The 15,683-nt window shown below is 42.5% G+C and overlaps 1 protein-coding gene across 1 annotated transcript; it reads right to left on the reverse strand.

Annotated features, from left to right (window-relative positions):
- Positions 1-1,308: 1,308 nt before the first annotated feature.
- Positions 1,309-15,600, reverse strand: LOC134176733 (hemicentin-2-like). Its single transcript, XM_062643389.1, has 12 exons — positions 15,392-15,600; positions 14,479-14,757; positions 12,347-12,718; positions 10,185-10,493; positions 9,855-10,130; positions 9,502-9,783; positions 8,281-8,544; positions 6,197-6,469; positions 5,965-6,126; positions 4,503-4,548; positions 4,229-4,442; positions 1,309-1,611 (listed from the first exon to the last, which is right to left on the reverse strand). The coding sequence occupies exons 1-12, from the start codon at positions 15,447-15,449 to the stop codon at positions 1,504-1,506; spliced, it is 2,643 nt and encodes an 880-aa protein (XP_062499373.1). The 5' UTR covers positions 15,450-15,600; the 3' UTR covers positions 1,309-1,503.
- Positions 15,601-15,683: the final 83 nt, after the last annotated feature.

A 15,683-nucleotide genomic window follows, 5' to 3' on the forward strand; every position in this document is an offset into this window, starting at 1 on the left:
ACTGACTGAATTCTTTCTATTGAGGGATCAAAACGTTACAGTAAGATGTATCAGTAGTAGATAGGCCCTCTAAATATTTCTAAAATTTTCAGTCTAAAATCTTAACTCTAAAATTGAGGTAAATTCAACCAGCCCACTTCAAGTGACTTGGCACTTGAGCCAGATCAGGGGTTTCTTTCTCTATGCACGGGACCCGGAAAGCACACGCCTACTTGTCAAGGCTTCCGCTACCACCGCAACATACTTCTGGAAGGCAGACGTGGCAACCTACTACAGTGGCATAGCTCGGGTGGGTTCACAAATAGAAAACAAATATAACATATCATTATGTACTTGTGTGTATGAATGTACACGTATGAATATATTTGTTACATATGTAGGTATGTATGTAGATGCATTTCCGTCACTCAGGTAACTAAATCTGTAGCCTCTTATCATGTAAAGAAACTCAACTCACAGCTGATCACTTGAGTACCTCAATTTTAAAACAAGACATCAACTAATACACTACGTAGTAATCATATGCCTTTATGAACAACTGTCTGCTATTATGTCGCTATACATCTGCTGGCTAGTGATTTATAATTATTGCAGCTGCAACTGCATGCAACATAACATCAAAAGTGAAACTAGGAGGAGCTTTTGCCTCAAGTGCGTTTAGTTCAGTGACTGCACAGGAGAGCCTGGCTTGATGAGGCTAGATTGAGGGTCAGCTAGTGAGAAAATCTGTCTATTAAATAGTGGTCTGGAAATGCAAACTCTGATAGGGTGGCGGTTCACATGCAACCTGTGAACAGTGGTTGCTACGCCCGCGCTTGTACTAGACTATCGCACAACCTATGAAGAGCACTAATAAAAATGGCAATCAAACTTGAACATGTTATGTGCTGTAGCTACGACGCAAGAGCTTCCTCACTTGAGATTGGCTCAAGTGTGCATGTGTAACCGTATGCCTGCCCCTTTAAATTAAAATGTCGTTTTGTGTCAGGATGTATCAAAGGAGACATTGGAGAAAAACGTCTCAATTTGGGAAGAGAAGCGTCAGTGGGGGGGAAGATAGTGCGCTTTACGTTTGCTATCTGGTGGCTCAACGGCCACTACAGGAGTATTAGCCCCGAGATATAGACATTACACACACACACACACACACACGATAAAATAAAATAAATATTACGCATATTGATGATCAATACCAAGCAACTGAAACTTCAGTCCTCGGTCGTGTGTAGTACACAACAACAGCTACAAAGACGTCACACAACCCATAGTCATAAAGCTGCACTACGCAGTGGCTCTCGTGACAAACGGTTGATATAAGGTACAGTATATAGTTTTGTATGTAAAATGTAAAATACAATACACACGCAGTCCATGCATGTCGTAGCATCTAAATGTCTGACGTACCTATTCTCTATGAGCTGTTAAGTCACGGGCTGTCACAGAGCCCAAAGACTAAGTGCAATCACTAATGTTACAAAATAATTGTTTGCACCTGATCTGTTGCTAGGCGATGACGCTCGCTCTTCGTTCCTTCTTGAGCGACGGCATGGGCACAGACGGTTGGCTGTAACTACGTGTCAGTCTTGGATGTCGTTTCCAACTGCTATCATACTACAATACAAATAAAACGGTTACAACATCTAGTGTCATCACTAGATTATATGTTTACGTGTTTGTATTCCCATGTACAGGGACTGGTGTGTGTGTGTGTGTGTGTGTGTGTGTGTGTGTGTGTGTGTGTGCGCGTGTGTGCATGTGTGTGTCCATGTGTGTGAGTGTGTCCTGGAGTATAGACTTTTAAGTGTATGTGGGTGCCCACTGCATTAGTTTCTTTACAAACATACATAGATTTGTGCTTCCGATTCAATTAAGCCCAGTTCACAGTACGACGCTGGCATAGCGTCCTGTGAGCATCCTGGACGCTGACAAGGACGCTGGCGCTGTACCATTCACAGTATTGCGTCTGACGAGCGTCCATCGCACTCAAGAACACACTGCGACAGTGGTCTGGCACTGCAGAGTAACCACGTGCATACAATGTACCCGTGACAGACATGGACAACGATGTTTTACTATTGTTGTTGCTGCACTGTAGTCTCAAGTGTTTTCTTTCATCCTTAGGTCCTTGTAGTCCTTTCACTGAACTTGCCAAAGGCAGGGAAAACCATGCATACACTCAGTGACAACTTCCATCAATACCATGTGAATGAACAGAATATCCCAGATATGTCTAGTTGCTCTGACTGACTTTGGATTGGTTGAAAATGAGCACGTGATGTCATCGGACGCTGGGTCACTTCTGGATAGGACACTCGATTAGAAATTTTCTCTATTCCAGCGTCGTGGACGCTGACATGTTCACAGTGTGATGCTGTGATGCTCGCTCATCATCAGCGTCCAGGATGCTGGCAGGACGCTCATGCTAGCGTCGTACTGTGAACCGGGCTTTAGTCTTTATAAACACAGGAGTGTGACCAGACCCAACGACCCTCCAACCCTTCTTGTCAAGCGTTTCTTTAGTAATAGAGGTTCCTTCTTTAATCCATGCGTAATACCGCTGTCTGGTTGCCAAACCTGTACGTACATTGTAGTATACTAAAGCATGTTACTAATACGCACGACGTCGAATCGCACACCACAATCTTGATTCTCATTAGCAGCCCATGGGCTGTAAATGAGAACAGTTTCGAAAAGATTGCCCACTGGGTTGGGTGCTGTTTTAGAATTCTCAATACTATTTTTTCAAACTGATCAGATCCACAAGTTAGTATTCAAGGAAATATGGTATTTGTGTGTAGACATGCTCAACAATACCGTAAACAAAATAATTCCAGGGGGTGAAATTGTAGTATATGTGTTTACCAACGCAACACACCACTTGCATTTTACTAGTGTTCCACTGATACCAAGTTTTGCCAATACCGATACCTCGGTTTCCAAGTATCAGCCGATACCGACACTTCAATTTTGTTGTGGTATTAACTATTACAAAGTGGCTAGAGAGCCGGGACCGGGTCCGAATACGGAGGACTTGGAATGCCGGTAAATTGGACGTGACGCATACTCCCGGATTGTTTTGAAAACCTATCAACTAATAATCTATTAAAATACAATAATTAATTACCGTTTCTCTTACAGTTGTTCTTTTATCTGAGACTACTGTATGTACAGTATTTCAGCCCGGGGCCACAATTTGACCCATCACCACGGAAACAGTTACCCTGTGTATAGGTCCTTGGATTCCTCAACAATTGCTAACGCACACGTCAAAGCTGCAATTACGATGTAGAACGCTTTCCTTCTCCACGAGCAGCAAATTTCTTGCCTCAGTGAATACAACTGCACGTGACCTTGTAGTACTTAATTACATCAGAAAGAGAACGATTGAGCCGCTTCCAGACAGCCTCAACAGTTCTAGAGTCTCTTCTCTATAATTTCATTTAGTTGATGATTCATACACCGACAATCGCTCTTGTACGTTGGCGAATGAGTTGAATTTCTTTCCAACAGATAAGAATGCGGAATGAGTCCTACTAGGACTTCCCGCCATTCGCCGCTTCTAATTAACATGACATCATCAGTCACGTACAAATTACAGGCACTCCAAGTCCTCTGCATCCGGGGCTGGTACTGGCTCTCTAGCCACTTTGTAACTATTAACTCAGAGAGCGCATTGATTCAAAAACAAGAGCCTTGTTGTTGTCTTCACCTCAACATTCATACTTTACTTGTCTATGGCAACCATCTAAATGATAAGACGATGAAGTTGCCCAAGACCGGGAATGATTGAAGTCATGCTGCTGCTCTTTCTGCATCGATTGTCTTGTCTACACCCTTTGCCTAAATCCTCCAGCAGCCTAAACTTGTCACTGTTTCAAGGTGCTATCTCTGCGGGTGTTTTCCATGTCTGTACATACATGTGTATGTACTACGTAGGTAAGTACACTGGTAGCTACAGCTACAAACAGTCTCGCTCGGGTGCATCTACGTTGGCGTGTCGTTTCTGTTGGTCACCAGGATGCGTTCGGTTCCTGGTGCCACACCAAGGCATCAGCCTTATCGGTCAAATTTCACTTGCTGATATCTCTTGCACTGGCATGGCACTGCAAGGGTTAACAGGGGTGGCTAAGATATCAATACCAATACCAATATGAGTTATCGGTGGAACACTGCACTTTGCTCATTCAACAATTTCTTATCATCTCATTTCGACATCATGCAGGCTTACTTTGAATGACGAGACTTCTGCGTCGCTCACATATCCGACGAAACGCGGGTCGGCATCCCTTTCCGGTATGTTCAAGTTCGACGAAAATCCACTCGACGTCGTACTGATAACACTGTACGTCCGAGGAAGATACTTTATTGGCGGCGTATCCTTCTTGTCACTCACTGGATCGGCTTCTAACGGTGGATACGTTTTGTAGTAAGTCTTCGTGTACCTACGAACAAGTGAACTTACAGACTCACCTGTATAAAGACTCAAGATGAAAACAACTTACGATTCCTTTTCCTGTGACGTCTGACTAGGTCGATGTTTTTCTTCGGCTAAATTTTTATAAAACACAATAACTAACTGGCACTGAACCACAGGTTGTCACATACAGTAAGTAACAAACAAGGTAAGTCATTTATGTTAAGTATTTTAGATGTAATAGAGAAAGAAGACCCAAAAACCAAAAATGGACAACTACGATACTAGCTTGAGTATTACCCCACTGCAATGGCTAGCAAACAGTCACTGCGGAAAGCAGCTGCCAATTAGCACTAAATAAAAGCCGGACTAAAAAGTGTGAAAATATTTAGAACCTTGGCCAAAGTTGAGGTGGGGGCTTACTTGAGTCTTGGGGTAATAATCTAGCGAGTACGGTAACAATGCATAGTACAGTTGATTGTGTTGCATTTTCACTGTCTACAGGAAACAAAAGAAGTCCTACTGAGTTAATATTAATTTCTACAAGTGACAAGACCAAAAGTGTGTACCATATAAGATAAAACATTGACAAGAATTCATTTAGCGGTTTGCTAAAGAATTGACAGTAAAAGCATATTGGCGCATTCTATTTTGGCTGCCGGACATCATCATTGGATAATTGATGTATGACATTCTCTACCCATTATGTGAATTGGCTGCATCATGGAGATTAGCAATTACAGAATTTATTCGTGTTATTCCATCTCTTCATCATAGCTTCATGGCCTCATTCTCATGTCCAAACTTCCTGCTAGACAGGATACGCACAACATATGACAAGCAGGGGTTTTACCATCTTGTGACCGCATCCGTACCACCACATCGCCATGATGCCTGATCCACGAGGGTGATGACGTCAACATATTCCAGTTGGCAAATTAATGACGGACTTTATAATGGCCCTACTTAAAAAATCCGCCAATTTGCCAAAATAAATTCCACACCAATATTTCATCTTATACGGTATTCGTTTGACCCTCTCCTGAAAGAGGCTGGTAGACAAAATAGCTGCTAGACTCTACAGTACCCAATCAAACACAAGTTAGGATCGATAGAATCCGACAGAGTTAGCTTGCTTATGAATCATGCAAAGGTAGATTGATTCATTAATCACTAGAGATTGATTTCCTGTCATCTGACTCTTGAAGTAATCGCACAGCGGCAAGTGTCCTCACACAAAGCCTAAGCTCCACTAAGATATCAGGCCACAAGGCCGACAATTCTCTCCTCCACAGTCGTACCACAGTGTCAGACACAAATCTAGGTGTTTGGCATAAGTACAAGCAGGACTAAGTGAGCATGGGTCACATGCCCTTCTATCAAGGTCGATCTAGTAGAGTCTTCTAGTAGAGGTTGGCGTCAATTGTGGTGTGTGTGTGTGTGTGTGTGTGTGTGTGTGTGTGTGTGTGTGTGTGTGTACATGTGTGTGTGTGCATGTGTCTTTGCTACTAACATAAAGGTAACAACAACAATAACTGCAAATGCTGTACCTGCTTGCACGTTGTACTCTCTCTGATTGGGTTGGCAGCGCTTCGATGCCACAATAACAACCGCGACGAGAACAGCAACAGTAACGACTGCCCCCACGACAGCACCAATAATAATATACATATCATGTGTCTGACTATTCGTCATCACAGTTACAGTCTTCCCTAACAAAACACACACACACACACAATATCTCAATACAACAAATACATAGAAACGAAGCACTGAACACACCTTCAGTCACAGACACAGACACGACCTGTTGATGACGTCCGAGAGCATTCTCTGCCAAACAGATGTAATCGCCTTCCACCTCTCTCGTCGCCTTCTCTAATGTCATGACAGCCAAATTCTCTTTCACTTCAACGTTTCTAGACAGCCGAGAGTCGTCCTTGATCCACGAAATGTTTGCCACAGGAACGGCATCCGTGTGACACTCCAGACGGACATTCTGTCCTTCATAGACGTTAACTTGTCTCTCGATCGGCTTCTCAAACTTCGGAGAATCTGAATGCAACACACATCGCAAACATATAATTATATTGAAATAATAATTATTTAATTATATAATTAAAATTTTAATTATTAATTTTTTTAAATTTTAAATTTAGATTGTAGATTGTCTTTATGTTAGTGACAGTTTCATTTCAATTGACATTTCGTGTTGGGTAGTTGTTGTATATGAACAAATAAACAAATTTTTAAAGAAAATTGAAAGTCTTAATTAGATTATATTTAATTATATATTAAATAATTATATACTATAATAGCAGTGTTTCCGCTGGACGATCACCAGATAGCCAAATGATAGAAATAGATGTCTCTGTCAAGAAAATGGTAGATGCCTTCTCGTCGATTTCTCTATTTTATACAGTGTACACCTTCCTCTGGATCAAGTCTGGCAAGTACTGTACAGTCGCTAGAGTGCGTTAAGAATGGCATTAGGCACAACATATTGTAGCTCCACAGACTAAAACACCGATCTCTCACGACACATAAAGAGCACTCTTTGAGTATGGCTGCCGAACTCAAAATAAGTGATTTTAGAAAATAAGTTTTAGAAATAAAGGGCCATCCGTAATTTTTGTATTTCTATAAATCCGGATTCGAGACGAAAGGGGTGAGTGGGTAAACCCTAAATCCGATTTCTTAAAAATACAAATTCAATAATGTCATCTTATCCTTGTCACCTTCAGACTACTCTCGGTGACTGGATGCTTGAAGACTGGTTCGAAGACTTTACAACGTCACGTTCCTTTGAGCATGACATGTCAGACTACTACGGCGCATTTGTCGTGACAATTGATATAAATGCTGGCTGTCTGTCCAACCAGGTCAAACTTGATTGGTTGATGTTTCGACGATTTTGCTTGGCTCTGAAATAAAGTGCTTGGCTACAAGCGAAGAAACTCCTTTAGTCAAGTGGCTACCAATCGTAAATTTCCAGCGGACACTTAATTATCTCTATACAATATAAAGTTGTTGGTGTTGTTGTTGTTGTTGTTGTTGTGTGTGTGTGTGTGTGTGTGTGTGTGTGTGTGTGTGTGTGTGTGTTCAGAGTAACCTCTCAAACAGTGCAGCAGAGAAAAGCGATCAAACTATCATTCGTCTGCTCTTCTACTTTGGCTGTCTGCGCCCATTCGTGGATCATGGTTCCTCTCTCGAAGAGTTGACCCCATGTGAAATCTCTCAACAATGTGACCACGGTGCGACTTTGAATTTTGACACATGCAATTCCCATGCACACGCTATGAGAGATGGTCAATTCCCCACTGCACTGTGTACACGTATCTGGTAAATGGTAAATTGCTAAGCTCTCCTACATGACTTTGCTGCGTAGTACTACAGTGTGTACAGTAATGTAAGATGTGTGGGCATTCTTTGCTTTAGTCAATTAACCTAAACATGTCATTATACCCTATAGTAATGACAGTTAGTTACTTCCACACTTCCATCTTCTGTACCTCCACAAGCTATCCAAAGGAGAGCTGTGTGCGTCTGTGTGTGTGTGTGTGTGTGTGTGTGTGTGTGTGTGTGTGTGTGTGTGTGTGTGTGTGTGTGTGTGTGTGTGTGTGTGTGTGTCCATGAGTGTGTGTCGTGTGTTCTTGTGTCTGTGTGCCTGAGTGTGTCTGTTTCTCTGTCTGTGTCTGTTTCTCTCTGTGTGCCTCTCTCTGGTGTTTTCTCCACCCAAGAACTGAATTATTTAATGGGAATTTGTGATAATGACCTAAATGAATTTACCAGGCAAAGAACCGGCTAATTAGCTACTATCATTATATAGACAAAAAAACATTCGAGCATATGTGTACAAAACATACATTGAACGATGACTGCCGCTTCAGCTGTTACAGCTCTCGTTCGATGATAAACGGTGCACGAATACGTTCCGGTGTGTTCCTTCGATGTTGATTCGATCGTCAATGTTCCGTTGTCAGACACGATTATCGACTCCGGCAGTTCGTCGTTCATAAACCTCCACGTCACATTGAGCAGGAGCAACGGTATGTTGGCGTCGCAGTACAACAGTGCACGATCGCTGGCATTCACGACCAACACGGCCGGATTCAAATGAAGCGTAGCCTCTAAAACATAAAAATATTAAATATTCGATCTTTCTGTAACAATAAACAGGTGAGTTAATGAGTACAAGAGTGGACCAGTGGCGTAACTAAAGTCTGTTCGATTATTGGAGAGGACGTGGGAAAAATCCATATCTCGTGAAACGGACGTCCTAGTAGGTTGATTCCAACATCATTGAAAAGCTCACAAGCAGGAGGTTCCAGATCAGTTAATGAATACTGTGATTGGTTCTTTATTACAACACACTTTGTAACTTCCTGTATGACGCGCTTGGCCCTGCCCTCCTCTTGCATTTACACCAGGTGTCTGATAACTTCAAAGCCACTGCTATAATGCCCACTACTTGAAAGCTGATGGGGACGTACTTTGAACTATAGATTGATAAGTAAAACAGCTGTAGCAAGCAAGCTTATGTAGTCGAAGCATTGGTTGAACCTTTGAACCTAAGTTCATAGCTAAACTGGAACCGTTTATTTTGCTAGCCAGAATTAACAATGCCTATCTCTGCTCTTCAACTCCTTATCTATTAACCGCAGTTCCCTGTCTTCTCCAATAATCCAACAGACTATAGTGCGGTACAAGACTATCTGCATAGGCCCAGATTGCAGGTCAAGCCAGGCAACTACCTCATCTAGCAATGGTAATGTGGTATGGCCAACGAAAGTAGACTACTGGTGCATTATCGTGGAAATATCGTTAGAATGTGTTTACCAACCACGTCTTATGGGAAGAGCAGGCTGTACATTGACCCTCTGGGCTCTCACTATCACAGTTTCCCTCCACCACTCATCATGCTTCTAAAGGTTGGCTACAAGAGCACTCCAGCAACTCATGCCACTCACCTACATTACGGTGGTTTCCAGGCGACACAAAACTAATGCTAGTTATGCCACTGTGGACAGACACGGCTACAGACATTAGAGTCGACAAGTCACATACACTGTACACGACTTGCATACCTTTAGGTTGCACCTTCAGTACTATGGTGGTAGAACGTTCGGTGCCCACATCGTTCTCGGGTATACATTCGTATTCGCCACCGTCGTCCAGCTCTACGTCTAAAATCCTCAAATGCCCATTAGATAGAATCGTGAATCGTCGATCGTTCGTAGCATTGTCTCTCAATTTCTTCCAGTGAAACGTAATGTTCAACGGGTTCCAATCGGCCGTACACGGTAGAGTAACATTCTGGTGCTCTTCAATGGTGACCGTCACTGACGGGCCGATCGCAGTTGCCGGATCTAGATATCAATGAAACATCCAACAGGCATGTCATGATAAATTTAGTTAATTAATTAAATGGATGACTTACAGAGGACGGTCACATGAGTAGACGAGTGTGTGTTCCCAGCAGAATTCTTGACAATACACTGATACATACCGCCGTCCATTTTATTCAGCGGAGAGACACTCAACGAGCTGTTAGTCAAACGCGTCACTCGACTGCGAACGAGTTCAAGAGGTACGCCGTTCTTTAGCCACGTGAGTTGGCTTGGCAAAGCTCCACCAACCTCACACGACAAAATCATAGCCTGACCCACAACAACAGCGACAGATCGCGGCAAGTGTCTTACAATCACGGGATTACCTACAAGAAAAATTTAATCACAAGACACGGGAAGGTCTCATCAATAAAACGTACTCAGGACAGATAGATATGCAACAGCCGACTGCTTGATCGTATTCTCTCCGCTTTGTCCGACACACCAATATCGACCTTCATCGTTCTTCTTGACATTTCTCTTGTGCACATTGTATAGACCAACTCGTCTCCATATCGTCGTATCATTGTTAAGTTCGAAACTCGTTTTGAATCCAGTCAATGAACTTTCCCATCCGTGATGTAAGATGTCGCCGCGAAAGGCACATCCGAGAGTTACATCATCAAATTCTGTGACGGTCACATTGCTCGGCTGTTGTGTCAGTCCAAAGTCACCGTAAAGCCTATCGTCTACTCCAACAATACAAACAATACTTAGATTGTTAGAGTATCCGCTGATATATAACGATAAATATAAAAACATTCAAACTATCATAAATAATTTACTTTAGAAAATGTGCAGCAGTTGATTAGATAAACTGTGATACACACTAGAACATGAAACAGTACATGAAAATTGAGTGGTGCTTCTTTGCAGCAACTTTATAATATGAAAACATTTTTGAAAAATCCTGATACCTAAGAAGGTCACTAAGGCCACGCCAACTTGATTTGTTGCTTCATGAGCCACTGTAGGCTGTTTACAGCTAGTCTGCTTGTAAAAAAGAAAAAGAATCGTCCATGTAAATTCTATATGACACATGCACCATGCATCGAGTAAACGTTTTGCAGCAAGTCGCCAAATGAAGCTTCCCATTCACACTTTGACTACCTTGCCCGACACTAAAACCTTCCTACCCTGATTGATATAGACACTTGGCTAAGAGAACGTGGAAGGGGCCATGTGCTTGAGAAATACTCATGCATCACCTAAGCCACGTGACTTAATAACTTAATTTTTATTTTTTTGTTGGCAACAAGATTCTTGCAAATCAAGGTGATGTGGATTAGGAGATAAAAAGAATAAAAATCTGTACTCATTACCAATTATGATATCAAACAACAAGACCCATGCAGTCGGTATAAATCTCATGTTAGCTACTCTTCGTTACTAGCACGATGCCACCATACAGAGCAGTGGTGTCATCCTCTAACATGGGACCTGCATTCCTTCCCGACGATCGTGTAACTGTGCATGTCATAGCTACACATTGCTTCGCAACATTGTACTTCAATGCTAGGATCCGAAAAATCCTTTGATCAAACACATACAAGTTTGAAAAAAACTTAGTTGTGTTCGTGTCACCCAACATCATTGCCATCAAGTCAGACCATCTCGAGCCTCACTATAGACCAGTCGTTATCACCAAACTTCTTGTCTCAAGACTAATAATTGAATTACACACACGTGTGCTAAATTCCTTGTCATTACTGTATTACCTCACTTTCAGCAGCATGCCATTACAACGCGAGGGTTAGCAGACTGCCGTTTAACCTCGGCGCATACCAGCATGATGTTAGAGCTGTGGGAATTATACATACCCTAGCACAATACGCCCTTGCTGTAAGCATCCGTGTGTGATGTGATGATCCAATCCCTGGCAGTTTTGGCGACGTCACCACCATTCTGATCACACTTCGCTATCATTGACTGTTTCTTTTCCAGCGTGTAGCTTTTCCGGCCCTTGACAACTGCTGTTTCTTCTGTCTGACTGTCCCCCTTTCCCGTTAGCTCCTCCGTATCAGCACGTGGCTGTTCTCCTGACACCATGTCTAAAGTTGTTGCGTGCTTTGAGAGATTGATATTCACTAACCTCGATATAATGACGGCAACCTCGCCTTACAACAGTATGCTGTTATAGTGCATGGTTACCTGATTGGCGTCTCTGCTAAACCTCGCCTATAATGGCATGCCGTTGAAAGTGAGGTATTACAGTAAGGAGATGTCCCTGCACAATCCAATTTAGTCTAAGCAAGATTCACACTTGCATGTATTATTCATGCTCTGGTGTGCCTGCATGAATCAAATGTGCTCAAGTACAAAATCCATCCAACAAGCTTGGCTCACACCAACACCGAGGAGTCTAACTTTGTAACACCTGACCATACAGATAGCATCCGTATGTTACAGCAACAGGAAATCCTACGGGTACAACAGTTGTGGACATTGTTCTTGCTAACACCTAACCATAACCTTCTATTGTCTTACCCAAACTAACATGCATAAATAGTTCATAAATACATATGCATGAACCACGCCTTACTTGTACTAGACAAATTGGCCAATCGACTCAGCACTCTAACACCTGGAAGTTGAGGATGAGTGGCCACACATCGATACGAGCTCTCAATATCTGATTGTCTCGGGTTGGTGATCTGAAGATAGCTTGTCATGCCAGACTGGAAATGATAGAATCGCCCACTCCTATGTGACTGTGACTGCCCGTTCTCTTTCCTCCCTATGGCTTTACTCTTATTTCTCACAAATCGATGCCAAATGATAGTAGGAACGGTGGTGAACCGACGACGATGGAGAGTACAGTTGAAGACAACAGTACCAGATGCAAGTTTTCCACTCTCTGGATCTCGATACCACATGTGTGACACAGGGTCTCTCTCAAAATGACCAGACAAACCTGCAATATAATAAAAATTTTGTAATTATCGATAATTACAAAAATAACAATAAATTTCTACTGCAAACAAGATCATAGTCACTAAGTGCGGTTCCCTCCAAAGAGCAAAAATATCACTATAGACACATCTATAGACATACATCAACACAAAACTCTATTCAACACAAACAATATGAAAACTAAAAAACTACAAAATACACAGGGTTCTACCCACAGTGGTCGGAGGTAGTCGGGCCCGACCATCACTTGACAGACCCCGACCACTTACTATACATTACGATGTTTTACTTGCTCCAAGCTACTGAGCATTGATGGTGAGCAGTTTGTTGAAAGGTGAGAACTTTGTTCACACCATGACACAGTAACAGACCTGCCTGATGTGAAAGGATCTATCGCTTAGGGCACTAAGGTGGTGTGAGATCCAACACAGCAGTCTGCATGTCAGCGATGAGCAAGGCAATATCCTAAGTGCCTTGTGACAGAGCCAGTCAAAGTTGTCTTCAGGGCTTCTTTGCTAGACAGAAGCACTGGCTGTTCAAAATCTGCAGCTGGTGCATGAATGGCAGACGTCCAATTACACTGTAACATAAATGTAAGACTGGCCAACATGCTGTAGTTACCAACTGTTAACTAAGTTGCAGCTTTCTTAGTCTGCTCTTTCAGATCATGGACCATTAACAGTGTGATACGTTCTGTTTGGCGCTTTCTTGTCTGTTTTGTGACGATGCTTGATGGTCTGGGAGTTTGATCTTCTTCTTTCCCAGATATCGTCAGAGGTGTCTAGTCAAGATTTCTCAATCATTTTCTTGTTGCATGTGACACAGAAATGGGTGGAAACCAGAGCATTATCGTCCACTTTCGAGATGGCATCCGAAACTCAGAGTGTGAAAGTAGTCACGGAGAGGTGCTGGATGCCGCCAACCAATCGTGCATCTATCGTGCATGATAGCTACTGGCCTCAAAGTTCCAGACCCATTTCGAGTCACGTGCAACAATGCAACAAGGACAAAATCAAGAAATCGCTTTGTCGTTCAACAGCAAGCTATCTCAAACTGGTAAATGGTAAATGTGTGGATAAAGGTACGATTTCAAGTTTGCACGAGTGTGTCTGTGCATGCATGTGAATTTGTGAGCAGGAACCTCTAAACTTGTGTTGGAAAACAATACAATAGATCAACACAAAATTCCTAAATTTCAAATTCAGCACAAACAATATGAAAACCAATACAATATGCATGACAATTAAATTTATAAAATTTTGGTATCAAATTTATTCAACACAGACAATATGATAAACCAATACAATACATCAACACAAAATTCATAAATTGCATCAAATAGATTCAATACAAACAATATAAAAAATCAATACATCTGATCACAAGCTCATATTTGTGTTGAATACATCTAGTTATAGATTGTAATGCAACAATATTACTTAGCAGGTACTACTACTACTATGTACTGCTGTTGTTGATACTTAAATTGTTTGTTCAGTTGTGTTGCAATGTAAAATACAGTATTAATAAATTTTAAAAATAAATTTAATTAACACAAAAATAAAAAAGTACAAAATACACGACAAAAAATTTAGACATTTTCTGTTGAGATTATTCAACAAAAAACAAAAACCAATACAAAACGTGGAAGCCACAATTATTGCATTCCGGATCATTACACACACACATTGGTATTACAAACGCACGAGTTCTACTTCCGGATGTAGATTAGGCAGAATCCCAGCTATCACAACCGCTTACCATGATATCGGACTGTCGCTCGTCTGCTCACGATGCTTCCCTCTTCGTTCGTCGCATTGCAGTAGTACACGCCCGCGTCGTGGGTCGTGAACTTCGAAATTCGCAGCCTCCTCTCGATGACTTCTCCCCGTTCACTCACCGGATGTCCATTGAAATACCATTTGACTGCCGGTTTTGGTGCGCCGGTGGCATGACAGTGTAGAGACAGAGCGTGTCCAAGACGGACGTCGGAGTCTCGGGGTTCGGAGAGGAAATGCGGAGCAACAACAACAACAGACGCTAACATAACAATCAACAAAGAAAAATGAGAAGTCGTGCAAGGTACTGTGGTAGACTACATCGCTCAAGGTTTCGTTGGGCAGCGAAAATGGTTGGTTGTTATGAGTCGAGGTGACGTCCATGGCTCTTGAGGTTCTGCCGCCAAAGCGCAATAGCCTCAAGGTCGCCCCTGGTCGCGTGTTTGCGGTGTGTTGAGTCGCTAAGTGAGTAGATAGGATGTCAAACACAAACAGAACAACAAAACGACGACTGGAACGACTTTGTGGACGACACGGCACGACGAGAGCTGTAAACGGGACACTCTTGTCTGTGTGTTGTGTGTGTGTGTGTGTCTGTGAGTTGTATGTGTGTGTGTGTGTATGTGTGCAGTGCCGCATGTCACATAACATTGGAGCAATCTTGAGTGTGTGTAATTAATTTCCCGTCTCTACGCGTTACTCGTCGTCGAAAATCGCACGAGAACAAATCCTGAGCAAGCAGAAACGACGAAATTCGCTGAAAAAAGTGAAAACGGCTACACAGAGCGACAGAAACCATAAGACCTACCAATTCAATACTATCAACCATCATGACCGGTTTCTCTCTGTCTAGTGCATTTACCGTGCATGTACAGCTAAATGAGCGCGATACTCACCCGACGAAGAGACGAGAAACGACCAGAGAAGAAGTGAAATGTTAATGAGTGAATCCATTGCCGACTCGCAACAAGACTGAATGCCGCACGCAATCTGTCTAATAAACGTCGCTCTCTCGTCTCTCCTTCTGCGAGCAAACGTCACAGACCACTTCCTGCGCGCGTGAATCAACGGCTCGCCCAACAACTGGCAAGATCTGTTGACCTCCACACACGACGAGACTCGGCAGATTCTACGCGGGGATACTTATAATTAGGTGCCGAGCCAATCAACACCAATCACTTACGGACA

The sequence above is a fragment of the Corticium candelabrum genome, chromosome 3, assembly GCF_963422355.1.
Source record: "Corticium candelabrum chromosome 3, ooCorCand1.1, whole genome shotgun sequence".
Classification (NCBI taxonomy): Eukaryota; Metazoa; Porifera; class Homoscleromorpha; order Homosclerophorida; family Plakinidae; genus Corticium; species Corticium candelabrum.